A 25,871-nucleotide genomic window follows, 5' to 3' on the forward strand; every position below is an offset into this window, starting at 1 on the left:
GTTCCCCCTCCCCCATCCCTCCGCCGCCGCCCCCTCCCCCTCCCACATCCCCTTCCCTCCCCCTCCCCCACCCCCGTCCCCCGCCCCCCCCGCCCCGACCATGAGGATGATGGCCGCCGGCGCGGTGCACGGCCTCTTCACGGCCTCCGCGGCCCCGCAGCCGCCGCCGCCCCCGCCGCCGCCGCCGCCGCAACCCCAGCCTCCCCAGCAGCCGTCGCCGCCGCCACAGCAGCCGCCGCCGCCGCCGCCGCAGCCGCCGCAGCAGCAGCAGCCGCCGCCCCAGGCCCCCCCCATGGAGCCCGAGGCCCCGGATTCCCGCAAGAGGCCCCTCGAAACGCCCCCCGAGGTGGTCTGCACCAAGCGCAGCAACACGGGAGGTGAGAAAGGGTTGCGGCTCGGTGTGGGGGAGCGGGCAGGGGGCCTCGTCTTTCTCCATCCTCCTCCCCCCTCCGTGGCAGGTGCAAGGGCTCTGGGGAGGGGAAGGGCGCCCCTCCCTAGCCCCGGGAGCTGAGAGGGGCGTTGGGGAGGGGGCCGGACCCCCTCCCCCTCTCGCCGCTGCCCCGGGCTGAGAGCTTTGTCTGCGATGAAAAGGGGTGGGGGGGGGGAGGGGGTGGTAAGTGTCCTTGGGGGGCGCAAAGGATGGGGGGCGTGGGTCTCTCCCGGCGGGTGTCTCTGTGTCCTTGAGGGGTGTGTGATGTGACCCTTTCGGGGCAGGGGTGTTCCCGGGCTGGCGTGTCCTGGCAGGGGGGAGGGGAAGGAGTAGAGGAGGCCTGTGGACCCGGAGCTTCCCAGCCTCCCTCCCTGGGGATGTCCTGAGCAAGGGTTGTCCCAGAGGGAGGCATGAGTGGGCCATGGGCGGGATCGTGCGTGGGGACAAGCTGGGTGGGTGTGTTGGGTGAAATGGGGGAATGGGTGGGTGTGTAAACCCAGGTGGGAGAACGTGTGGCTGGGACAGGTGTGTGTGTGTGTTTGTGTGTAAGAGGCAGGGTGAGATGAGGGGCTGGGCTCTGTGTCTGAGGCTCTCAGAGGGGTAAGTGTGGCCAGGGAAAGTGTGTGCCTGTCACCCTGGAGGGGGCTGTGGCCTTGTGACACATGAGTGAGAGGGTGTGTGTGACATGCAAGGGGGCGTGTGGGGGAAGCTGAATGGGCCAGCTTTGGGTGTGAGCCACGAGAGGGAGGCCGTGTGGATCCAGGAAGGCAGTTCGGTGTGTGTGACACAGGCGTGTCTGGGGTGGGGTGGGACCAGGAGAAGCTGGTGAGGGTATGTGACAAGAAAAGGGTGTGGGCGTGACTCCAAAGAGGCTGTGGCTGGGTGTGACACATGGAGGTGTGCAACGGTGACATCAGAGGGGGCGTGTGCGACAAGGGAAGGTGGGCGTATGACGGGAGAGGTTGGGGCTCCGTGGGTGAACTGCACGAGGGTGTGTAACAAGGGGAGGGAAGGATGGGTGCCTGTGTGACAGGGAACAGGGAATGTGTATAGATGACACCCAAGGGCTATGGAAAGGGAAGGGGTATGTGTGCGTGTGCGTGCGTGCGTGTGTGTGTGTGTGTGTAGCTGTCACAAAGGGCGGGTGTTTGTGTGAAATGGTTGAGTGTGTAACACCAGGAATGTGAGAGTGATGTGTGTGTGAGAGAGAGACAAGGGATTGTGTGTGTGTGTGTGTGTGTGTGTGTGATGTCTGAGTGTTTGACAACACAGAAGGTGTGTGCGTGGAAGACAGACGGGAGGGCCCCTCACTGTGTGTGTGACCCGAGGAGGTAGGTGTACCAGAGAATAAAGGACAAGCTGGTAACTCTAGGGGTGCAACTCTGTGGCCAGGGACTCAGGAAGGAGGTGGGGAGTCTCGGAGACCCCAGAGCCCAGCCTATTAGCTCCCTGGATGGAGGGAGACCCCAGAGCAGCCAAGCCCCTCCCCGCGGTCACCTTGGCCAAAATCTGCTTCCTCTGGCCTTTTCCTCCGGACGGGAGAGGGATGGCCTGGGGCAGAGTGCGCTCCCCACCCCCCTCCACCCGGTGGGTGGGGTGGGGGCCTCCCGCCTCCTCCCCTCCATTCTCTTTCCTCCCACTCCAGCCCCCCTCCCACTCCCGTCGCGGTGGGACAGGAATCGGGGACCCCCTGGCTGCCTGTGGGGGGGGGGGGTGTCCGGCAGAAATCGAAGGAAAGGGAAGTTGGGGGAGGGGTGAGAGGGAATTTCCTGTCCTTCTTCCTGCTCCCCCACCCCCCAGCACACACATGAATGTGTCCCAGCCAACTTCCTTCCCTCCTTCCTGCCGCGGGCCATTCCCAGTCCCGGGGAGAGCCCGACCTGGCAGCCCAGCCCTGCCCCTGCTTGAGGAAAGGGGTCTCGTACTTTTTTGGAAGGGACTGAGGTCCTCCAAAGCTGCCTAACGGTGGTGATGCTGTGCCAAGGACGGTCAGGCCCAAGTACTCGGCACCTACTGCCAGTCGGGCTCTGAGATATGGGTTAATTTCCCAATACAGCCCTCTGGGGGAGACGACCGGAGCTGCTTTTTCACAAGAGGAAAACAGCCTCGGCGAAACGAAGCCACTTGCCCCAAGTCACACAGCTCAGGAGTTGGTGGCGCTGGGATCTATCCAGCGCTGGGCTGCCTGGCTCCAAAGCCCGCGTGCTTAACCACCGTGCACCCGGCCTCCCTCAGCAGCGGGGAGACTGGGAGGAGCCCTTAGGGACCCTCTCCTCCAGACTCTGCCACCTCCCCTCCCGTGGACCCGCGGGGAAACTGAGGCCCGGAGCTGCAGAGGGACAGTCCTCCGTTGACGCTCAGGGGGCAGCGTTGGGCAAGGATCCGGGACTTCCATCTCAACGTTGAGGGCTTCTTGCAATAATACTGTCCCGACGCGGGGTGGGGTGGGGTGGGGGGGGATGCCGGGTCACCCTCGCGTCCCTTCTGAGCCTCAGGGTCACCATCTGGCAAGTGGGGAGATCCCAATAACTGCCCCGATAATAGTAATAATGACTAACATTATCATTGCTTGCTGCTTCAGAGGCAGCATTTCATGTAATTCTCCCAACACTCTGTGATGTAATAATTAATAATGCATTATAATAATGGCTAACATCTATGGTCTGCAGTGCGCCAGGAAGTATTATGGAAAATGCTTGGCACGGACCCGATCATTAATCCTTATAATTCTGTTATGTTACCCTTCTTACAGATGACAAACCGAGGCACAGAGAGGTTAAGTAATGTGCCCGAGGTCAGTCAGCTAACAAGAGGCAGAGTTGGGGTTTGAACCCGGGAGACGGGCTCCGTTCTGTGGCTAGACACGATAGTGAACCCCGTTTTCAGGCGAGGAAGCCGAGGCTCAGAGGGGTGAGGGAGTTTTCTGGGGTGTCACAGCAAGTCGTGGCAGACGGAGGGGGGGGGCAGACTGAGCTCCTGCCCGCAGCGCCAGCCGGCCCATTCTTGGGGGCTCGTAGGAGAGGTAGTGGCTGTTACCATTGGTGTCTGTGAGGTGTGACTGACAGAGGCCACTGGGAGGGGGACAGGGTGTCCAAGCACAGGAGGACTTGGGTGAAGAGGTTGAATGGGAACTCCAGGGGGAACCCATCAGAGACACAAGTGACTGCAGTCTGGTGGGACAATAACAAAGAGTGTCACCTGCCTCCCACTCCCCGCCCCCCGCCCGCCCAGGTACAGATGGGACTCTTCATTTACTTTTTATTTTTTTTAATGTTTATTTTATTTTATTTTTTGAGAGAGAGAGAGAGAGAGATAGAAACGGAGCAGGAGTGGGGTAGGGGCAGAGAGAGAGACAGACTCCGAAGCAGGCTCCAGGCCCTGAGCTGTCAGCACAGAGCCCGAGGTGGGGCTCGAACCCGCTAACCGCAAGATCACGACCTGAGCCGAAGTCGGCCGCTTAACCGACTGAGCCACCCAGGCGCCCCCAGATGGGACCCTTAAAGTGCCACTAGAATAGCAGACTGCTGACTGTATTCCCATCTCTGTCACCCCCATACGTACAGAAACAGCCACTCTCCCCCACATGCGGGCGCGCGCGCACACCCCAGACTAGCTTAAGGCAGCGGCGTCTTGCTCCCAGCATCCCTCACTGTGTAACATCAAGACAATGTCACCAAGGGTCAAGAGCGAGACCTTCCCCCAGGGGAGGGTTCGTCGCCTCACTGCCACGTGCTTGGTGTGGGACCCTCAAGGAAGTTATTCCACGCCTCCGGGTCTCAGTCTCCGCATCTGGAAAATGGGGGCCGCGGAGATCTGCCCCTGCGCCCCTCCCGGGGCTGTCGGAGTGGGTTCAATGAGATTGTCTCTGTGAAGCACTCGGCAAAAGGCCTGGCAGATGGGAGGCCTGGCAGATGGGAGGCCTACCCTAGTGCTATTAGGGTCGGGCCGCCGCCGCCTCCACGACATCGCACCCAGCCACCCTTCTCTCACCCAGAGCCCGCATCGCCCCTTCGGCCTCTCGTCCCTTGGAAGCACGCGCCACGCCCCGGTTGGACTGCATTTCTCCCACGCACGGGCACCCCTGACGTCCACAGAGAGACTTCTTCATACACCTGACGTCCCAGCCCTCCTGGGGGGGCGCCACTGCCCCCCCCGCACCCCGCCATGGCTTGCCTTTCACCAACAACACCCCCCCCACACTCCCACGACAATACCAACCTCACACCCCAGCCACCTCGGAGCTCCGTGGGACACACCCACCCTCCCGTCCCCAACCCCCCCACCCAGAGCAGGTACCCCGAGCGCCGACACCCCGACGGCCGGTCCTCCCCAGACGTGCTGTGTCTGAAAACACCTCTACGACATACACCCCTTCGGGTCTGCCTTTGTCATTAATGACCCCCCCTTTATTTTATTATTTTTTAATAACCTCCCCCCACCCTCCACGTAAAGCCACCTCTCAGGGTCAACTCTCTGACAATAAAAAGGGCCACCCTTGCCACGGCACCCCCAATCTCTTGGGCAGCTAAACATTATTGAAGGGGAGAGGGGTATTCTTTGCCTTTTGGAAGACTCCAGAAGCATGTCTGAGGACGGTGGGCACCAAAGTTAGGGGGAGACTAGAAGGAGGAAGACAGCCCCTTCCCAAGGGGCGAATGCTTGACATTGTAGTGGGAGGAAACAATCGGGAGAGGGGAAGTTGGCATCTCGACTGCTTCGGTCCCCATCGTGGGTAAAGGGAGCTTCCCGAGTCCCAAGGGGAGCGCCAAGAGGGGGGGTGGAGGTAGGTGGGTGCAGAGTTTGGGGGTTCAGACTCTACTTCGGTAGAAGGAAGAACTTTTCCACAGGGAGAGCCTTGGTTGTTCGGACTGGGTGGGAGCGTGTGAAGTCTGGGGGCTCTGGGTTCAGCGGAGGGTCCGTGGCTGCAAGGCAGGCCGGGAAATCGCGGCCTGGCTCTTTCCTGGGGGAGGCGGGGATCACATGGGAGGGAGGGGTGCCCCCGAATGAGAGGGATGTGCAGAAGATTCCAAAGAGGAGCAGAGCGGTCTGTTGGCCACACCGGGGACTCCTGCCCTGAGTTCTGCAGGTGGGAGGTCCCAATGGTCACTCTCCACAGGAGACGGGCCTGAGGTCGGTCTGATACGGGCACCCACCCCCCACCCCCCCGCCCAGAGCACCCATAAGATGGTTTCAGGCGGTCCACGGACCAACTTTTTTTTTTTTTTTCCTTTTACCCTTGTATGTGTCTATGATATGCTTCGTGGGGGTGGGTGGGACGTAACCCGCCTTCAAACCCTGATTATGAGCAGCGATGTTCAAATGTCCTCTTGAAATAGATGCGTTTAAATGTTCAAAGGGAGCGGACTTGAGGGAAATGGGCCGTGGGTCTTGTTCCGTGCTGTGTCACCAGCACCTAAAACGAGGCCTGGCACAGAGTGGGTGCCCAGGAAGGATTTGTTGGAGGAAGGGAGGGGAGGAGAAGGAGAGAAGGCAGTCGAGGGAGGGAGGGAGTCAGAGATGCTGGGCGGGAGAAGGGGCGGGGTGGGGGGGGTGGCGATGGGGGGGGTGGCGGCTCGTTTCCATCAATGAGAGCTCCTTCCTCCTCCAAGAAGGAGAGAAAGGCCTGGGGCAGCCCCTACGGGGCACGTGATGAAGGAAGTGGGGTCTCCCCTTCCTCCGGTTGCCCAACAAAAACCTCAGACCTTAGGGGCTCGTCTCCCTGTTTGGGCCAGACGCTGTGAGAACTCTACTTGTGTTCCTGACATCAGCATCGCCAGCGATCGGGATGGAGGTAATGAGAGCTAACGTTTCTCAAGGGCTCTACGTGCCCGAGACCATCCCAAGTGCTTTATGATTTATCATTTAACGAGTTGCCGTAGCCCTAGGAGGTAGTGCTCTCATGTCCCCATTCTATCAGTGAGAAAACTGAGGCCCGGAGAGGTGAGGCGGCTTGCCCAAGGCCACGCGGCCTGTCAGTGGCAAAATTCACACTCTGTCGAGGGCTGTTTCTGCGGCTTCAAAGGGAGATTCCTGGGAAAGTGTGAGACAGAGGGAACAGAAAACGGGGTGTGTGTGTGGGTAATCAGTTTTCTTCAGAACAGATGAATACCTTCCATCTTTAAGAGGGGAGTTTGCGGAGGCGGGGCAGGGGCACCTGGGTGGCTCAGTCGGGTAAGCGTCCGACTTCGGGCTCAGGTCGTGATCTCGCGGTTTGTGAGTTCGAACCCCGCATCGGGCTCTGTGCTGACGGCTCAGAGCCTGGAGCCTGCTTTGGCTTCTGTGTCTCCTCGTCTCTCTCTGCCCCTCCCCTGCTCATGCTCTGTCTCTCTCTGTCTCTCAATAATAAATGAACGTTAAAAAAAAAAAAAAAAAAAAGAGGGAAGTTCAGGATGAGGCCCCTGGCTGGAGAGAAGAGTGGCAATGAAGTCAAAGAAGGAAAAAGAGGTTGGAACCCTTGTGAGAACGCCCTCCCCATCTTTCTGAGCCTCCCGGAGGTGGAGAGCTGGCCCCCCATCCCTGTGGCAGGTTTAGGGGCGGCGTCAGGCAAGGGGCCACCTCTGTGAGCCCAGAGAAGAAAGCGAATTCAGGAGGGGGGGGGGGTCAGGATGATCGATGGGAAGGCACTCCGGGGGACTAATTACCTAATAGGTTTAATGGTCTGATGAGGCAAGTTTAAGAGGATTGCCTTGGGCTCAGGGCAACCCCTTCATTCTGGACCCTCTCGCCATGCCTGCAAAGCCACATCCAGCCCCTATACCCCCATCTTAACGCATCAGGGAGTTCAGAACCTTCCGTCTTAAGGGATCAAGCAGAGGTGGGCAGGGCTCCCAGCCCCCCACCCTGCCCCCACTTTTACCAGAACAGTTTCTCTTTTCTGCTCTGTGTGTTGGAGTTTCATGTGAGACATTGAAAATAGGTTTCCTTTGGTTAAAAGAAAAAAATTAAAAAACCACTGAGGATGGTTTAAGACCTTAAGCTTTGGAAGCAGAATGGCCTGGCCCCTCCCTTCCTTTCCCCCGGGTTTATTGCATGCCTACTATGTGCCAGGCACCACACGAGTCCCTGGGACACGAGGGTGAGCTCCAGTGACATGACCCACAATGGGCCTTCTGTGATACATTGCTCTGAAGGCATAAGACAGGGAGGAGGGATCCACTCCTCCTCTGGGTTCCAGGAAAGCTTCCAAGAAGAAGCAATATTTGAGTGAGGGCCTGAAGGACAAGAGGAATTCGCTGTGGAAGGGGAGTTCCAAGCAAAGCGAATGTGCAAAGGCCCTGAGGTGGGGGGGGGGCGGAGGGAACGTTTGAGGAGCAAAGCTATGTCTGATGGTCTGATGCACATAGTGGAAGATGAGGACGTGATGCTGGAAAGAAATGCAGGGCCAAATCACAGAGGATCTTCTACTGAGAAGTCTCCAGAATTCCCACCCTATGAGAACTTAGGGGCAACAGTTTGGTTAGAAGGTAGGAGAGGTTAGGCATGTGCCTTGAGTGCATTCACAAAGTGCTTTACACATGACCGAGAAGACTGGTCCATAAAAAAGAATGGCCACAGTCCCACAGTGGCCACTGGCACCACCTGTAGGTCTTGGAGACTGTCCTTGAGTGTGTTGGTCTTAGCTAGCAGGATCGGAAGGTGCTAAGCAAGTGGGGGCCAAGAAGGAAGCAAGATTGCATTGGACCCTCAAGCCAGTGGCTGTCTTGGTGCCCTTGAGCAGCTGACCTTGGGCTGGTGCCTTCACTGTCTCTGCGCCTCAGTTTCCTCCTACGTAAAAATGGAGCTCATTAGTTGTAGGGAATGGTTGAGGTCAAGCTTGCGAAGCACAGTGCCGGGTCCCTCTTGAGTGCTGAGAACATCTCTGGAGTCCAGCCCTCCTCCCCACACCCCTCAGTGGTTCCACCAGTCAGATCGCCATTACTCCTGCCTCATGAGCATCAGAGGGATCTTCTTGAAACTTAAGTCAGACCCCATCCCTCCTCTGCTCAGAGCCTTCCCATGCTTCCCATCTCACTGGGAGTAAAAACCAAAGACCTCACCGTGGTCCACAAAGTTCTACAGCCCACCACTACCACCACCCCTCCCGGCCCTCCCCTCCCTCCGCTCTCCCCCTCTCTTCCTCAGCCCCACAGACACCGGCTGCCTCACTTTCCCTCGGACAACTCAGACACGATCCCACCCCAGGGCCTTTGCACTTGCTCCCCCAGAGAGCCACATGGTTCCCTTCCCACCTCCACAGCCTGGAGGCAGCGTATCACAACGGTCGCCAGGTTGGGTTCAAATTTCAGCACTGCCACCTACTAGCTATGTGATCTGGGGCCATCATGTTACCTTTGTTTCCTCGTCTGTAAAATGGGCTTTCAAAAAGTACGTCTTTCATGGCACCAGTGTGGAAATTCAAAGAACTGATATGCGTACAGTAGTTGGAACAGAGGTTAGCATGTCCTGGGTTCTGTAGAAGGGTCTGTTAAACAGAGAATGCCACGTTCTTGGGGAGGGCTTTCCCGGCTACCGGATCTGACCCTGCAGCTCTCCCTACAACCCCTATCTCCTTTTCCTGCCCCTTTTTGTTTCCTTGGCATACTGTCTGTCTCCCCCCTCCCCCCCGCCACCCTTCTAGAAGAATGTAGCTGTGTGAGCTCTTGGCTGAATCGCCCAAACTCTTTCGGTCTTATTTGCCTCATTGGCTTGCGAAATCAGGGAGTTTGTCTGCTTCCCTCAGGGCTGTTTCGCTAAGACAGTGCCAAGCGGGCGGTAACAGGTGCTCGGGAACTATTTGTGGAATGAATGAGTGAGTGAGTGAGTGAGTGAATGAGTGAACATCATTATTTGTGTTATTTTCCCCACTGCTATTCTCATGATCATGGCCCCTGTGTGTTCCTGGGATGCCGGTGGTTTCCTGTGCCCACAACCATACCGAAGATGAAGACCCCTTCCCCTGACTCCCTCACTCCCCCCCCCCTCCGTGTGCCCCTGCAGAGGAAGGCGAATACTTCCTGAAGGTGCTGATCCCCAGCTACGCAGCAGGCTCCATCATTGGCAAGGGCGGGCAGACCATCGTACAGCTGCAGAAGGAGACAGGAGCTACCATCAAGCTCTCTAAGTCCAAAGACTTCTATCCGGGTGAGCCCTGGCCCAGGACTCTGCCCTAGGCCTCCTGTCCTCCCACCTGGGTCCTGGATAAGCGGCAAGAGCTGCCCTTGGGGCAGTAAGAGTGATGGGGGGCCTCCCCCTCCTAAGGGGACAGAGCTGCTCTCAGCCCCAGGGGCCAGGCCTGAGCAGATGGGGGTGGGGGCAGGGCAAGACAATGGGCCTGCTGCATATTCATGAGCTCATTTGCATGGTGTGCTCGCAGATGTGCCCCTTCCCACACACCTGCCCCTTTGGGTCAGTTGGAGTTGCTGGAGGGGGGTGGGCAGGGAGGCAGGTGTCAGGGTGGCCCTTGGGGCGTGGGGGGGGGCAGCCATCCGTGTGCACACCCCCGCCGCTTCTTGCCCCCACTCTCCCCCTGTGGATTTCTCTGTTACCCCATCTTGCCCAGTCCGGGCCGCTCTGGTTTTCTCTGTGTCATTCTTCCTATGTCCTTCTCATTCTGCTTCTGACTTTCCCAATCTCTTGTTCCCTGAGTCTCCATCCCCACCCGCCCTCTGTCCACCTCCTCCGGCTCTTCTTTTTGCTTCTATCTCTCTGATTCTGTTGGGACCCCCTCACCTCTCATTCCCATCGGTCGGTCCGTCTCTGCTTTTCCTCTTCTCTCCCTCCCTCCTCTTTCCCCCTCTTCCTCCCTTCCCACCCCTCTCCCCAACTTTTCCTTTCCCTCCACCTCTCGTGGTCTCACGTTTTTCTTTCTCTTACTCCTTAACTCTCTCCGGCCAGTCGTGCACCCAACCAGTGTTTCTTCGATAGCACCCCTCAACGGGGTCACTCTGCCGGATTGCCCCTCATTTCTCCCTGCCTCTGCTCACCCGTCTCTCCTTTTAGGTTTCCTTCTCAGTCTCAGCCCCCTTCATGGGTTTCCTTTCCTTTCTCCAAACCCAGCGTCTTTTCTGCCTGTCCTCCAGCTCTCTCTCTCCCACAACCATAACATTTTCAAGGCCCCTCCACTCCCTCTAATCCTTCTGCGTATGTCACCCCCCACTTCTCTCCCTCCCAAGACCAATGCCTGGGCTTCGACATCCAGGAATCCAGGGAAGGCCCCCAGAATTGCATCTTTGGTCCAGAGCTGGCTCTAGTTCATCCTTAATCCCCTTGGACTTTTTAGGTCAAACACCAGAGCTGTAGCCCAGGGTCAGGGCACATTCATATTCTCTCTCTCTCTCTCTCTCTCTCTCTCCCCCCTCCTCCCTCCTCCACCCGCCTTGCCTCCCATCTCACTAAGCAGCTTTGGCAAGAGGTTTAGAGAACAGTCCAGGGAACCAGGCACACACACACACACGCACACACACACACACACACACCCGCCGCTTTCCTCTTCCACCCTGGCCCAGTTTCCCCCGCACCCCCCTAGGCCCACAAGATACGGATAAGAACCTGTACCTGGGGCATTTATCCGAGGACACTTGGTTCCTTACTCCTGGATCACATTGTGTGACATGAGACACATCATCTCCTCCCATCTCAGTGACACAGCCCACAGGCCAGGCAGCTGAGATCCCCAGAGGATGGGACGGTCGTTGGCTCTCTTGGGCCAAATACCATTCACACAGGCAGCGTGAGCCAGCAACTCCCCCCAGCCCCAGGACATGCGGCCAGCGCGCACACACACACACACACACACACACACACCCCATTCCTGACATGGAACTTCTAGATCGTCTGGCACGTGCCGGCTCTTGACTCAGAGGTACAGGACACAGCCCTCTAATCCTAGTCCTGCCCCCAGGACTTCCCACGAACCACAGGAACACGAGAAATGAGAATGCTACTGCTTGAGACCATCAGCTTATTTCCCTCTGCTCCTGGCTAACCCCCTTTCATTAATTTATTCACCCCACATCTGCTGGACACCTACTGTATGGACAGCGATGAGGACACAGCTGTGACTGAGATGTCCCGCCCTTTCCCTCACAGATCTCACAGCCCAGGGGGGAAGACAGGCGGGACACCTTCACTGACCCAGCATGGTCAGGGCTAAGACGGGGAAGGCCAGAGGGTGGTGGCAGCCCGGCCAGGGCACCTGACCCAGCCTAGAAAGGTCAGGGAGGGCTTCCTGGAGGAGGGGCCCAGGACAATAAGTAAGAGTGAGCTAGATAAAAGCAGGGAAGAGCACTCCAGGAAGATGAACTGGCATGTTCAAAGACCGGAGGGGTAGTTGGTTCATTGTGACTGAAGCATCCAGAACAGATGACAAATGACAATGGTAACATCCAAAGGGCCCTTTAGGCCTTATGGGTTCACACACAATCACACAGACAGATGGACACACACACACACACACACACACACACACACACACTGCACTTGTGTTTACTACGTGAAACAAAAACCCACCTGACCTTTAACCCCAGGGGAGGGGCAGAACCCAAAGGCTGTCCCCTCCTTGGTACAGGAAACTCCAAGCCCCAGATTCCATCCTTCCAGATCATATGTGGAGAAACTGAGACCCAGAAAGCAGGTGCCCGCCCAAAGCCACACAGACTTCTGTACATCCACTCAGGCACCCTAGAGTGATTCTAAACTCCTTCTGATTTTGAGCATTTGCCCAAAACTCTGTCCCCAGAAAAAAAAAAAAAAGCACAGACACACACACTTTAAAAAAAAATTATTGATTTATAAAATAGTTGCCTTAAAGTGCAAAATCTTAAGTGAGTACTTAGTAAATCCATACACATTCTTTTTTTACTATGAAAAATACAAAAGCAAAAATGTAACCATTTTGTGCCTTTCCCCCAACACACACACACACACACACACACACACTCTCTCCACACACTCCATATTTAGCACAGGGTGTCTCAGTGGTTAAAAGCCCAGGCTCTGAAGCCAGACGCCTGCATTCAAAACCCTGAACTTTCACTACTGGCTGAGTGAACTTGGACAAATCCCAAACCTTCTCTGTGCCTCAGTGTCCGTAGCAGTAAATCAAGAATCATCGTGCTGCCTACCTCATCCTTTAAGTGCACGAATATATACCGAGTGCTCAGATCGGTGCCTAATACTTGGTATTTTGGAAGCGCCAGCTGTCATTACTGGACGCTCTTTCAGGGGTCAACCGAACCCCTTCCCCCACAAAGCCCTTGTGGACCCCAGTTAAGAACGACAAAGAGCGGGAAGTCACAGACTCCTGAGCTGGAAGGGAGCCACGCAGAGATGGAGAGAGGAGCCACTCTAGCCAGGCTGTCCCTAGGGCCACCCCGCCCCCCTCCCCCCAGTTCCCACCCTGACCCACACCCTTTCCTATTTACACCCAGACGGAGGCAGCCTGCACGCTGACTCACCCTTGGCTCAGACCAATCCATTGTTCTGGGGTTGGGGGGAATAAGAGTGAGTAACGGCGGCCCAAAGGATATGGGGGATGTCAAGTACACAAGTGACCCAAGACAGTGATACCCAGATGCATGGAGAGACTGCCAGATGCCAGGCTGAGACATGGCAAGGGAGGGGTCAGAGTGGAAACACCATCGTGCTGCACTAGAACGCCCACAGGACGCCAGACGCTCACCCCCAGATGTCCCAGACGCCCGGGCACACGAAGCCCGGCACACACTCAAGACCTTCTACAAACCCAGGGAGCTAATGGTCCTGCCGGCAGAGTCCCACCCCGGGAGAGAGACAGATACCGGTTCCACACACGAAACATGCCTGGCTCCCCCGGGCACTCATACAATTGTCACACGGACCAGTCATAGTTGAACACCTAGAGGTTGTCTCTTTCTTGCCAACACTCCCACTGACATCCAGTCTCAAAGTGATACACACTCGTCACACAGCCTCAATGCTGCTTCATGAGATTCTTTGTTTCTGTGTCTCAAACTCTCATGTTCTACCAGCCCGGTTCTCACCAATAGTATACATACCCTTGAACTTCACAGTGACATCCAAGTCTTTCCCCTGCATAACAGTGCACATATCTTTACTGGATTCACTATGTCACGCAGTCTCTCCCACTCTTTCTCTTACACACATACACAGATAAAGATAATTTAGCCAGTCCTGCCCAAGTATACACATGCATGTATGTGTGTGCGCGCACACACACACACACACACACACACACCACTCACTCAAACAGCCTAAGAGATATATTCACACTGGTTAGAGTATCACCCAGAGTCTCTGTCCCACACACATATATCCCAACGCCACCCAGAGTTGGCTTCTCTTCTCCTAGCTGTCTCCCCACCTCTGATACACACACACACACACACACACGCACGCACGCACACACACGCACACACAATAAGCATGCCTAGATTAGAACCACAGCCAATATCTAGGCGATCTCCAGCAAAGGCATCCACCCCACCCTCCTTTCTCCATCCCCGAGTTCCTGCCCTTCCACAAGTTGCCTCCTCTCTCCCCTGTCCACACCCTTGCCCTCCCCCACCCTTCAGCCCTCCATCTGGTGGGTCCAAGCAGGCACTCAGGCCTCTCTTCTGCCTCCCCCATCCCCCAGCCCTTCCCCATCCTCTCCAAAAGCCCAGAGGCCTTCGCTGCAGGCTTTCAGGGGTTGCCACGGCAACGGGGCTTCGTCCCTCGTCCCCCTGGGGGTGGGCTGAGGACCCGGCCAGCCAGACCGATAAGGGGGTTCCAGTTACTGTGGCAACCGTTGCAGGCCTGAGCTCTCTCCGCTTCTGGGGGGGGGGGTTGGTTGGAGGGAGGGAGTGAATGGTTGCCAGAGCAACCGGGAGCCGGCAAGGACTGGGAAGAGGCAGCTGAGCCCTGTCTCCCCTGCCCAGGGCTGCTGTGGGCATCGCAAAGCACTTAAGCATCATCCTTCCATCCCCCTGGGGTTGTTTTGGGGGAGGGACACGAAGTACAGATTATGAAACAGGCATTCCACTCACTTTTCCAGCTACTCATCATGGCCTGAGAACCCTGGATGCCAGCTTCCCCAGGCTTACTTACCATGTGATCTGGGCCCAGTCAGGTTCACTTTCTGGACCTAGGTTTTCTCTTTCCATTAAGTGGGACCTGTCTCCCAGGAATTTTCCTATTCCTGTCTGATGAGTGTGCCCTCTCTCTCCCTTGCTCAACAGGAACCACAGAGCGAGTATGCCTGGTACAGGGCACAGCAGAGGCCTTGAATGCTGTGCACAGCTTTATTGCTGAGAAGGTCCGAGAAATCCCACAAGCAATGACCAAGCCTGAGGTGGTCAACATCCTTCAACCCCAAACCACGATGAACCCCGACAGAGCCAAGCAGGTCAGCAGGGGCAAAGGCTGGGTTTCTGTAAAACCAGTGAGGTTCGGAGAAGACACTTCTCCCATACCACTGGGTTACTGTGGAAGTTTAATGGGGTAACGCCGATAAGAGGTTTGTCAATCAAATACATGGTAGTATTTAGTTAGTCCTATTATTAGGGAATCAGCCTAGGGACTCCAAACCTCTTGGAGTGGGCTTGATTCAGAGAGAGAGAGTGAAAGTTTGGGAGAATTTGGCCCAGACAGCCCCCCCTCCAACTTATCCCTCCTTCCTGGGATTCTCTAGACCCTCTCTTTCCTTCCACCTCATCCCATTGTCTCCCAGAGCAACCTGCCTCCCACTTCCTGTTCTCACCGGAAGTGGCTTCAGTGACAGCCCATCCTCCCCCAGAAGAGTTTAGAAATGACTTCATACTCCCTCTCTCCATGAATTATTGTATGAGAGTAGCCACCATTTTGGAGAAGTGGTATTTCGCTAGCGAGAGAGAAGGCACGTCCCTCTCCTACACAGCGCTCTCTAGGAGGGATGAAAGGAGGAGGGCCGGCCCTCTTGGTTGCCTCAGTTACTGGGAAGCGGTGGCGTAGGGGCGTGGCAGCGAGGGGACCAATCACTCTCCCAGCCTCTCTGGTTGCCATGACCACGGCGCTCACCGGGCAGGTGGGCTTGCGGCAGGGGCCCTGGAAGCGTGGCCCCGAATGGGTAGGAGGCGGAGGGGAAGGGAACTGCGCGCACTCCTGCTTTTCTCTCCCTTTCCCCGCTCCCATATACTTGCGCAGACGAGGCAAAGGGGAGAGAGTCCCTGGCAGGAAGACAGGCCACTTGTGAGGGTTCCTTAACGTCTGCCTAGAAGCAAAGACCAGAGACAGACCCTCGGTAAAGGAATCTGGAATTCTTGGGAATTCTTGTTGCCCTGAGATGGGAGAAACCACGGACCTGAGTTCCCCCAAGCTCCTGGGAAAACGGTGGGCGGAAAACCCTGGAAGAATGCTGCCTAGCGGATCGTTCCCAAAAAAGACTTCGGGCTTGGGGGTTTGGAGCGCGGCTGCTGTCCTTGGTGCTGAAGCGTCTCTGCCCAGTCTCTCCCGATTCCCTTCCCACGGGCAGGCCACAGTTTACACACAGTTTACAGGGTCGCAAGGATATTGCCTCTTCCCTCTGCCTTGGTGGCGGCCTCAAAGGGCTCCAAGTTCACGAAGAGTTTGCACGTGTTGCAGAGAAATGGGGTCAGCACCATCTGCGCCTGATCCTTCCACCCCACCCCCTAATCCACAGGAATTCAGAGGTAGTGGAATCGAAAGGTTATAGAACCAGGATTTTTCCTCCCCTTACTTATTACTGGGGGCTTCAAAGAATGAAAGAGTTGAGACTGAAGGCTCAGGCTCTGGAGTCAGATGTTGAGTTGAATCTTACTCTGATAATGTACTTCTTACCTGTGCGACCTTGAACAAGTGACTTGATTTCTCCATGCCTCAAATTTTCTCATCTGCAAAATGAGATTCACTAGGGTACCTACTGAAGGGCAGTGATTAGTGCTCCCTGGTTTTTAAAAAAGCACATAGCATGTATGCCTAATACATAGAAAGTTCTCAAAAAATGTTAGCTGCCGTTATTAGGGGATTTTTAGGTCGGGAGATGGGTCTCCTCTCTTTCTACATTGGACTTGCTGTGTTACTCTGGGTCCCTTTCCCTTCTGTAAGCCTCAGTTTCCTTTCTTTACAGTGTGGAAGCTGGGCCAAATCAGGGATTATAAATTGAAATGCCTCCAAGATTCAGCAAGGGAACATAAAGAATTGAGGACTCTGGCCTCATCAGAGAGATATAATGCCCTAAACGGGGCAGCTGCTACTCAGCTCCACTTAATTCTTGCCTTTTGGGAATGTAGACAAAGTGTGGCCACATCTTCCACATTTTTCAAAAGAAGCCAGAAATATTTGAAATCGACTGATTTTTAAAGGTTGGCTCTATCGCTTCTCGGCCTTTTGGCTAAGATCAAGTGTAAAGGTTGGCTCAGTCTTAAAAACACTATGTATGGGGCACCTGGGTGGCTCGGTTGGTTAAGCATCTGACTCTTGATCTCAGCTCAATTCTCGATCTCAGGGTCGTTGAGTTCAAGCCCCACACTGGGCTCCACACTGGGCATGGAGCCGACTTAAAAACAAAACAAAACAACTATGTGGCTGTGGGCTGCCTATGGCCCGAGGACCATCAGTTTGCCACCTCTGGACTACACCAGTGGTTCTCAGCCCTGGCTGATATCTTATCCTCTAGGTAGCATAGAATGCAGATTCCTGGGTCCCAGCCCAGAGCCACTGAATCAGAATTTCTGGGGTGAAGACTTGGGACTCTGAACACAGATTCTGGACTGGGATCAGATCCTGGCTCTATTACTTACTATCTGTGTGACCTTGAGCAAGTTATTTAGCCTCTCTTGCCTCTGTTTTCCAATCCATAAAATGTGATAATAGTACCTAACCTATGCTTGTAGGATGGTTATAGAAATTAAGTAAATTACTCTACAGAAGTGTTTACAGCAGTGTCTGGCCTATGGAAGCACTGTTAGCTTCTGCTATTATTATCATCATCATCATCATCATCATTATCATTATTACTATTTGAAAATTTCCACAGACTTGCAAATCATGGAGACAGATGGTCTCTCAGGTCTTTCTGGCCCTAAAACTCCTACAGTTCTATGGCTCTGTGATTTCAAGATTCTAGACATACATTATTCTAAAACTCTGTCCATGAAACTGCACCTTGCGATCTCTCTAAGATGCTGTGGTTCTACCACCTGACCCTATCATGAAGACAGCTACCATTTTCTGAGGGCTTCCCATGTGGCAGGCATTCCCATCACTGAATGTTCCCAATAGTCATACGGAGTAGTAGTGGTTGTGTCGGTGCTGGAGATAAGGAAACTGAGGCACAGAGAGGTGAAGGCATTTGCTCTTACCATGTTTTGGTGAACAATTACGTCATCCTTTTGCCCTCTGAAGTGCTGTATCATACTAAATACCTCTTTACTCTTAGGTCTGGTTTTGTGCATTCTGTTCTATCTGCTTGACTTGTCTGACATTTTTCTGATGATATATATATATTTTTTAATAACGGCTGTGTTGAGATATAATTCGCATGCTGTAAAGTTCACCATCTTAACGTATACAATTTATTGGTTGTTCAGTATACTCACAAAGCTGTGCGTCGATCACCTAATGTAATTCCAAAACGTCTTCACCACTCCAAAAAGAAGACTCATACCCCTTGGCAGTCACAGCCATTCCCTAGCCCCACTCCCTGTCCCTCCCAACCACTAACCTACTTTTGGTGTCTATGGATTTACCTATTCTGGATGTTTTATATAAATTGAATGATATAATATGTGGCCTTTGGTGTCTGGCTTCTTTCCCGTAGCCTCATGTTTTCAAGATTAATCCGTATTGTAGGGGCGCCTGGGTGGCTCAGTCGGTTAAGCGTCCGACTTTGGCTCAGGTCATGATCTCACGGTCTGTGAGTTCGAGCCCCGCGTCGGGCTCTGTGCTGACAGCTCGGAGCCTGGAGCCGGGAGCCTGCTTCCGATTCTGTGTCTCCCTCTCTCTCTGACCCTCCCCTGTTCATGCTCTGTCTCTCTCTGTCTCAAAAATAAATAAACATTAAAAAAATTAAAAAAAAAAGATTAATCCGTATTGTAACATAGACCAAAACTTCCTTGTTTTTTTATGGCCAAATAATACTTCACTCGATGGAGAGACCACATTTTGTTTGTCTATCAGTTGATAGTCCTTTGGGTTGTTTCTACTTTTCAGCTATTATGAATAATGCTGCTAGGAACATGTGTGGGCATAGTTTTCCGTTCTTTGGGGTATATACATATGAATGGAATTGGGTCAGATGATATGTTTAACTTTTTGAAGAACCGTTAGGCCATTTTTAAAGTGACTGTGCCACAGATGTGAGATGTAAATCCAGGTCTGCCCATGGGGGTAACAACCATTTCCTGAGTACCTACTATGAGCACATATTAACTGGATGCTTCACATGGCACCTAACTTAGCACATAGCAGGTGCTCAGAAAATGCTGCTGGTTTGAAACGGATGATGATATGCCCATAAGAGCCAAGCAGAAACATAACTAAGGGGCAGTAGTTCCTTACTGAAGCTCATCATCCCATGAATGATCTCAGGCCTCACACAAATTCTGTGGAGGAGGAATGAATAGCCCCATTTTACAGACGAGAAAACGGAGTCTCAAAGAGGGTATGTCCCTTGCCCAGCATTAGTGGTAGAGCCAGGATGTTGAACCCGAGATCACCAATATATAAAAACTAGGGTGCTTCCCATTCTACAAATCAGAATTTCCAATTAATCTAGAAAACTCATATCAGGCTGAGTTTTCTCCCTCCCTGCCTACACACACACACACACACACACACCCCACCACCACCACCACCACCAGGTGAGATACACCTGGCCTCCTCCATCCAGTTCCATTCCTGCTTGGTCCTGTGGACACATTATTGTTCCTTCTTCCATCCATCCATCCATCCATCCACACACTTTTTGCTGTATGCGTACCAGGCATTCCCCGAGGCCCCAAGAACCCAGTAGTCAACAATCCAGACAAAAATCTCCACCCTTGTGGATCTTACATTCTTTCTTGGGGACACCAAAAACCAGAAAATGAATAAAATAAGTAAATGGCAGAGAGTGAAAGTGCTATGAAGAAAAATAAAGCAGGAAAGAGGAGGAAAGAGCACTGGGGCATTTTTTTCTCCTTTTTATTTTGAAAATGTTTAAAAGTAACACAGTGAACTCTACACACTGCACTTACATTCACCAATTGTTAACATCTGCTTTACCTCTTCACACACACACACACACACACACACACTGGTTGGTTTTATTTGTGTGTTTGTTGGGTTGTTTCTTTATTTTTGCTGATCCACTTGAGAATAAGTATAAACGTCATGACTCTTCACCCCTACATTCTTCAGCATGCATCTCCCAAGACTAAGGGCGTGTCCTATATTGTTATGTTACTATTATCACACCTACAAAAGCTAACACCAATTCCATACTTTAAGTTAATAAAAAGTTCATATTCACATTGTCCCCAAATATCTTTTATATCTATAAAGTATTTTTCTTAAAAAAAAAATTTTTTTAAGGTTTGTTTTTGAAAGAGAGAGAGAGAGAGAGCGCCAGCAGGGGAGGGGCAGAGAGAGGGAGACACAGAATCCGAAGCAGGCTCCAGGCTCTGAGCTGTCAGCACAGGGCCCAATGCGGAGCTTGAATCCTTGAACCAAGAGATCATGACCTGAGCTGAAGTTGGACGCTTAACTGACTGAGCCACCCAGGCACCCCTATAAAGTATTTTTCTATCCAAGAATATTCATGCATTGCATTGGGTTGTTATGCCTCATTACTCTCTTTTAATCTAGAATAGCCTAATATATATTAGACTATATATTTTAGTCTATATATTATATAGACTATATACTTATAAATATAGTCTAATATATATCAGACTATATATTTATATATTATGTAGTATATATAAATATATACTATATATAAATATATGCTATATATTTATATATAAATATATATATAGTGTGTATATATATACACTATATACACTTAGTATATATTATATATATATATATATATATATATATATATATATATATATAATATAAAGATTTTTTAAAGTAATCTCTACACTCAATGAGCGGCTCAAAATTGCAACCCTGAGATCAAGACTCACTGTCTACAGACTGAACCAGCCAGACACCTCATCTACTATGTATTTTGAAGGTAGTGGCAACAGGATTGCTGATTGGGTGTTGAGTGGGAGAGAAAGAGAAGACTCCTAAGTCTTGAGCCTGAGAAGTGAAAGAGTGCAGTTTCCACATACTGACATGAGGAAGACCATGGCAGAAACACATTTGAGAAGATGAAGAGTTTCACTTCGGACTTCTAAGTCTGAGGTGTCCATTCTACATGATACTAGCGATGTGAGGTTAGCAGTTGGATACAAGTCTGGAGGTGTTTGTATAGGGACAGAAAATAAGCCAAATAAACAAGCCTTGATAATTGGGGTGGTAAGGTCCCTCCAAGGAGGTGCATTTGTGCAAAAACCTGAATGATGAGAGAGGGGAGTCTTCTTTTCTGGGAAGGAACATCCTAAGTAAGGGAACAGCAGGTGCAAAGGCCCTGAGTCTGGACCAAGCTTGCAAGTTGGAGGAACAGCAGGGAGCCTAGTAGCCTGCGCAGGGGTCAGCGAGAGGGAGCGAGGGAAGAGTTGAAGCCGGCTCACACAGAGCAGAGCAAGGAGAGCAGTGGTTCTCAGTTTTGTCAAATCCCACGCCCTCTTTCTCCTGCAAATGTTTTTCCCACCCCACTTAACTCTGAAATTATACACACACACATACACACGCTCATTGCGGCACATGAGAAAATGCATATGATGTCGATATATTACATATCTAAATCTGTCATATCTTTAACAGTCGTATTGAGATACTCATTCGCACCCGTACAATTCACCCATGTAGAGTGTGCAGTTCGAAGTTTTTAGTATATGCAGAATTGTGCATCCATGCCCACAATCAATTCTAGAACATTTCATTTCCTCAAAAAGCAACCTTGATCCCCTTAGCTATCACTCCTCAATCCCCACAGCTCAGCAGCACCACCACCCCCACTCCAGGCCTAAGCCACCGCTAATCTACTTTCTGTGTCTATAGATTTCCCTGCTCTGAACATCCATATAAATGGAATCATACAATAGGTGGTCTTTTGTGTCTGGCTTCGTTTCACACAGCGTGTTTTCTAGGTTCATCCACGTTGTAGCCTGGGTCGGTACTTGGTCCATTTAAGTTGACTGCCAAAGAATACTCCATTGTACGGATGTACGTTTTCTTTATCCCATAAGACTTTTTTACATAAGAAATGAAAGGAAGGCGATTTGTTATAAAATGAGATGGATTTTAACATGTAAGTGTTCAGCCAGGACCCCGGTAGAAGTAACGAAATAGTCACCTGCCCACACCTCACCCAGCCTGAGCGAAAGAGACAGGGACAAACACAGGGATCCAGGGTGTAGCATCGGACACATAAATAATATATGTGGTGTTACTACTGTTGTCACGTTTTATTTTTAAATGACGCACGACTCTTGGTGAAATTCAAAACAAAACAAGGTACGATCTTCCCTTCATTTACTGATTGGTTGCATTCCTGGCAATTTCAGTCGATCTTAAAACCATTGGGGGGAAACAAAATTAGGTACTTACATGGATCATGGGGCTCAGGTTTGGGCTCTGAGATTTATAAACAGACTTTTTACTGAGATGAATGTCCAGGGAGGCATTTAAAATCCATATAGGGGTCACCTGGGTGGCTCAGTCAAGTAAGCATCCGACTTCGGCTCAGGTCATGATCTCACAGTTTGTGAGTTTGGGCCCCGCATCGGGCTCTGTGCTGATGGCTCAGAGCCTGGAGCCTGCTTCGGATTCTCTGTCCCGGGCTCTCTGCGCCCCTTCCCTCCTCATGCTCTGTCTCTCTCTCTCACACACACAAAAATAAATAAACATTAAAAAAATTTTTTTAATAAAAATAAAAGCCACGGGGACCTGGACGGTTCATCCTTGTGAAGAACTGACTCTCACATTCTGGGGTGCAAATACCCAAGGCCCTGCCCACTGAATGCCTGTATCTGCTTCCAGTCACCATGACAACCAAAACCGCTCCCACAAATGTCCCAAACACCCCCCAGGGGCTGGCTCAGGGGCAGAGAGGAGACACAGGGGTGACAGCGTCAGGGGGTGGAACCCACAGGTCTGACAGGACACGGGGAAGACTGAGAAAGAGGAATTTAGGTGTGGAAATGCTCTCGGATATGTGAAAGGAGAATTTGGGCATTGAAATCTCCCCACTGGAATTCAGACTGATCGGATTTGCAGCGGCAAAGGACCGGCAAAGGACCGGCTGCTCTGCACCCCAGTAGGGGACCACTGTTATTTAAGCGATCGATTTTCTCCCTGCCTTTGCCGGTGTAAGGTCTTGTTATCTTCATTCTACACCTAGGACAACGGTATTAGACTGCTAGGGCTGTCCTGACAAAGCGCCACCGGGTGGCTTAAGCAACAGAAGAAATTCATTCGCTCCCAGTTGCTGAGACTGGAAGTCTGCGATCTGGGGCAGTGTTGGTTTCTTCGGAGGCTTCTCTCCTTGGCCTGCCGGCGGTCGTCCTCTCTCTCTGTGTTCTCATGCGGTCTTCCCTCTGTGCTGTGCGTGCCTGTGTCCTAATCCCCTCTTCTTCTAAGGACGCCAGTCCTATTGGATCAGGACCCACCCCGGTAGCCTCACTTAACCTTAGTTGCTTCCTGAAACACTCTGTCTCCAGGGGCACCTGGGTGGCTCAGTAGGTTGAGGTCGGAATTCGGCTCAGGTCATGATCTCACAGTTCGTGAGTTCCAGCCCTGCGTCAGGGCTGTGTGCTGACGGCTCAGAGCCTTGAACCTGCTTCAGATTCTGTGTCTCCTTCTCTCTCTAACCCCACCCCCACCCTGCCCTCTCTCTATCTCTCTCAAAAATAAACATTAAAAAAATCAAAAATAAAAGACCCGCTCTCCAAATACAGCCCTATTCCGAGGCACTGGGGATCATGTGAATGGTGGGGACAACAATTTGGCTGATAACAAAAAGAGGTTAAGGGAGGCAACCTTGACATAGGGCAGGAAACACCATGGAGCAGGAATCCGTGAGTCTGGATTTCAGCTCCTTCGCTATCTGGGTTACCTTGGGGCAAGTCCCTTGGTCTCTTAGGCCTCAAGTGGCTCATCTGTAAAATGAGACTTAATGAGTCCTTTTCTGGGGCTGGGAGTCAGAGTGTTCAATGAGCTAGAAGGCTAGGGCACCAGTGCAAGTGGGGAACAGTGTCCTGGAGGGGGCCCACTGGGTCAGCCATTAGGCCTTTAAGGTGCGGGATGGAAGAGAGGTCCCAGGGGCCCCAGAGGCATGGGACAGGGTGGCTGAGCGCCTACTGAGGGGACTTGGAGTATTAGCCCTTTTTACTTATTTGTTTTTTTAACCAACCTATATGGAAGCATTTCACTTTTTAACAACCCATAGGACCCTGGGGTGCATTTCAAGGGGCACACCGGGCCTGGTTTGGGGCACTTGAGAGCAGGGGGGCGAGAATGACTTAAGACGGCCAGCCCCAGACTGATTTACTGTTCAGTCTCCACCCACCATCCTAAAGACCCTCCCTCTCCCTCCACACGCAGGCCAAGCTGATCGTCCCCAACAGCACCGCGGGCCTGATCATCGGCAAGGGGGGCGCGACAGTGAAAGCCGTGATGGAACAGTCGGGTGCCTGGGTGCAGCTGTCCCAGAAGCCAGAGGGCATCAACCTTCAGGAGCGCGTGGTGACAGTCAGCGGCGAACCGGAGCAGGTGCACAAGGCCGTGAGCGCCATCGTGCAGAAGGTACAGGAAGACCCCCAGAGCAGCAGCTGCCTCAACATCAGCTACGCCAACGTGGCTGGCCCCGTGGCCAACTCCAACCCCACCGGCTCACCGTACGCCAGCCCCGCTGATGTGCTGCCCGCCGCCGCCGCCGCCTCGGCCGCCGCCGCCTCCGGCCTGCTGGGCCCCGCGGGGCTGGCGGGCGTGGGCGCCTTTCCGGCCGCCCTGCCCGCCTTCTCAGGCACCGACCTGCTGGCCATCAGCACGGCGCTAAACACGCTGGCCAGTTACGGCTACAACACCAACTCCCTCGGCCTGGGCCTCAACTCGGCCGCAGCCTCCGGGGTCCTGGCCGCCGTGGCCGCCGGTGCCAACCCCGCCGCCGCCGCCGCGGCCAACCTCCTGGCGTCCTACGCGGGGGAGGCCGGGGCCGGGCCGGCCGGAGGGGCCGCCCCGCCTCCACCCCCGCCCCCCGGAGCCCTGGGGTCCTTCGCCTTGGCCGCAGCCGCCAACGGCTACCTCGGGGCCGGGGCGGGCGGCGGGGCGGGCGGCGGGGGCGGCCCGCTGGTGGCCGCCGCAGCTGCGGCAGGGGCCGCCGGGGGCTTCCTGACGGCCGAGAAGTTGGCGGCCGAGAGTGCCAAGGAGCTGGTGGAGATTGCGGTGCCTGAGAACCTGGTGGGGGCCATCCTGGGCAAAGGGGGCAAGACGTTGGTGGAGTACCAGGAGCTGACGGGCGCCCGCATCCAGATCTCCAAGAAGGGAGAGTTCCTGCCAGGCACGCGGAACCGGCGGGTCACCATCACGGGCAGCCCTGCGGCCACGCAAGCCGCTCAATACCTCATCAGCCAGCGGGTCACCTACGAGCAGGGAGTGAGGGCCTCAAACCCCCAGAAAGTGGGATGAGGCCTGTGGTGTCTGCTCCCACCCTCCTTCCTGTCCCTTCTCCTCCTCTTCCTTCTCCTCCCCCTCCCCCACACCCCCAACTCCTGACCTCAGCTCGGTGTAGTCCTGCTCCTCGTGGGATGGGGCTGGGGTAGGCCTGACTGCACCCCCCCTTCTGGTAGTCATAGGCAGGATTGAGTGCTGGCTGGGGATGGGGCCCAGAAGCTCCCTCCCCAGCCCTGAACTGACCCCTCCTTCCCTCCCTATGCTTGACTGGGCCTGACCCTCCTCTCCCAGGGCCCAGGTCTGTGTGATATCTGTATATATTGCATTTTGTTGATTTTAATAGAAAACAAAGCGTTATTTTCTCTTTCTTTCCCTCCTTTTTTTTTTTCTTTTTATTTTCCTTTTCTTCTACTTCTTTTTTGTTTTGTTTTTTTTGTTTGTTTGGTTTGGTTTGTTTTGGTTTGGTGTTTTGGTAAGGATTTCCGCCTCCCCCCCCCCTTAGAAGTTTTTGTTTCCATATGGGAGGAGGGGAGGGAGCCTCTGGGCCACCTAGAATGAGGGGCCTCCCCAAAACAACACCCCACCTCTCCTGCTTTCGGTTCCAGATCTGAAGGAAGGGATGGGAGTAGAGGTAGCCGAGGAATCTGAGCTGAAATGGGGTATTTGGAGCAGGGACCCCAGAGTTCCCAGATCTTCTCAGCGGCTCTACCCCTCTTGGAAT

General features: G+C 53.4%; 1 protein-coding gene and 1 long non-coding RNA gene across 4 annotated transcripts; one reads left to right on the forward strand and one right to left on the reverse strand.

The window, feature by feature from the left end:
* The first annotated feature begins 280 nt into the window (after positions 1 to 280).
* On the forward strand, positions 281 to 25,532 carry NOVA2 (NOVA alternative splicing regulator 2). The gene is made up of 4 exons (XM_042969372.1): positions 281 to 377; positions 9,407 to 9,550; positions 14,626 to 14,792; positions 24,083 to 25,532. Exons 1-4 carry the CDS (start codon positions 293 to 295, stop codon positions 25,163 to 25,165), a joined length of 1,479 nt encoding a protein of 492 aa, XP_042825306.1. The 5' UTR covers positions 281 to 292; the 3' UTR covers positions 25,166 to 25,532.
* Positions 7,817 to 15,889, reverse strand: LOC122234128. Of its 3 annotated transcripts, XR_006211879.1 has the most exons (5): positions 15,561 to 15,889; positions 15,147 to 15,308; positions 9,421 to 9,492; positions 8,759 to 8,891; positions 7,817 to 8,194 (listed from the first exon to the last, which is right to left on the reverse strand). It is a non-coding gene; the product is annotated as an uncharacterized LOC122234128 (long non-coding RNA). The 3 variants fall into 3 exon arrangements; XR_006211880.1 differs by lacking the exons at positions 15,147 to 15,308; positions 15,561 to 15,889 and adding an exon at positions 9,597 to 9,706; XR_006211878.1 differs by lacking the exons at positions 15,147 to 15,308; positions 15,561 to 15,889 and having other exon boundaries at positions 9,421 to 9,589.
* Positions 25,533 to 25,871: the final 339 nt, after the last annotated feature.

The sequence above is a fragment of the Panthera tigris genome, chromosome E2 (genome assembly GCF_018350195.1).
Source record: "Panthera tigris isolate Pti1 chromosome E2, P.tigris_Pti1_mat1.1, whole genome shotgun sequence".
Taxonomy (NCBI): domain Eukaryota; kingdom Metazoa; phylum Chordata; class Mammalia; order Carnivora; family Felidae; genus Panthera; species Panthera tigris.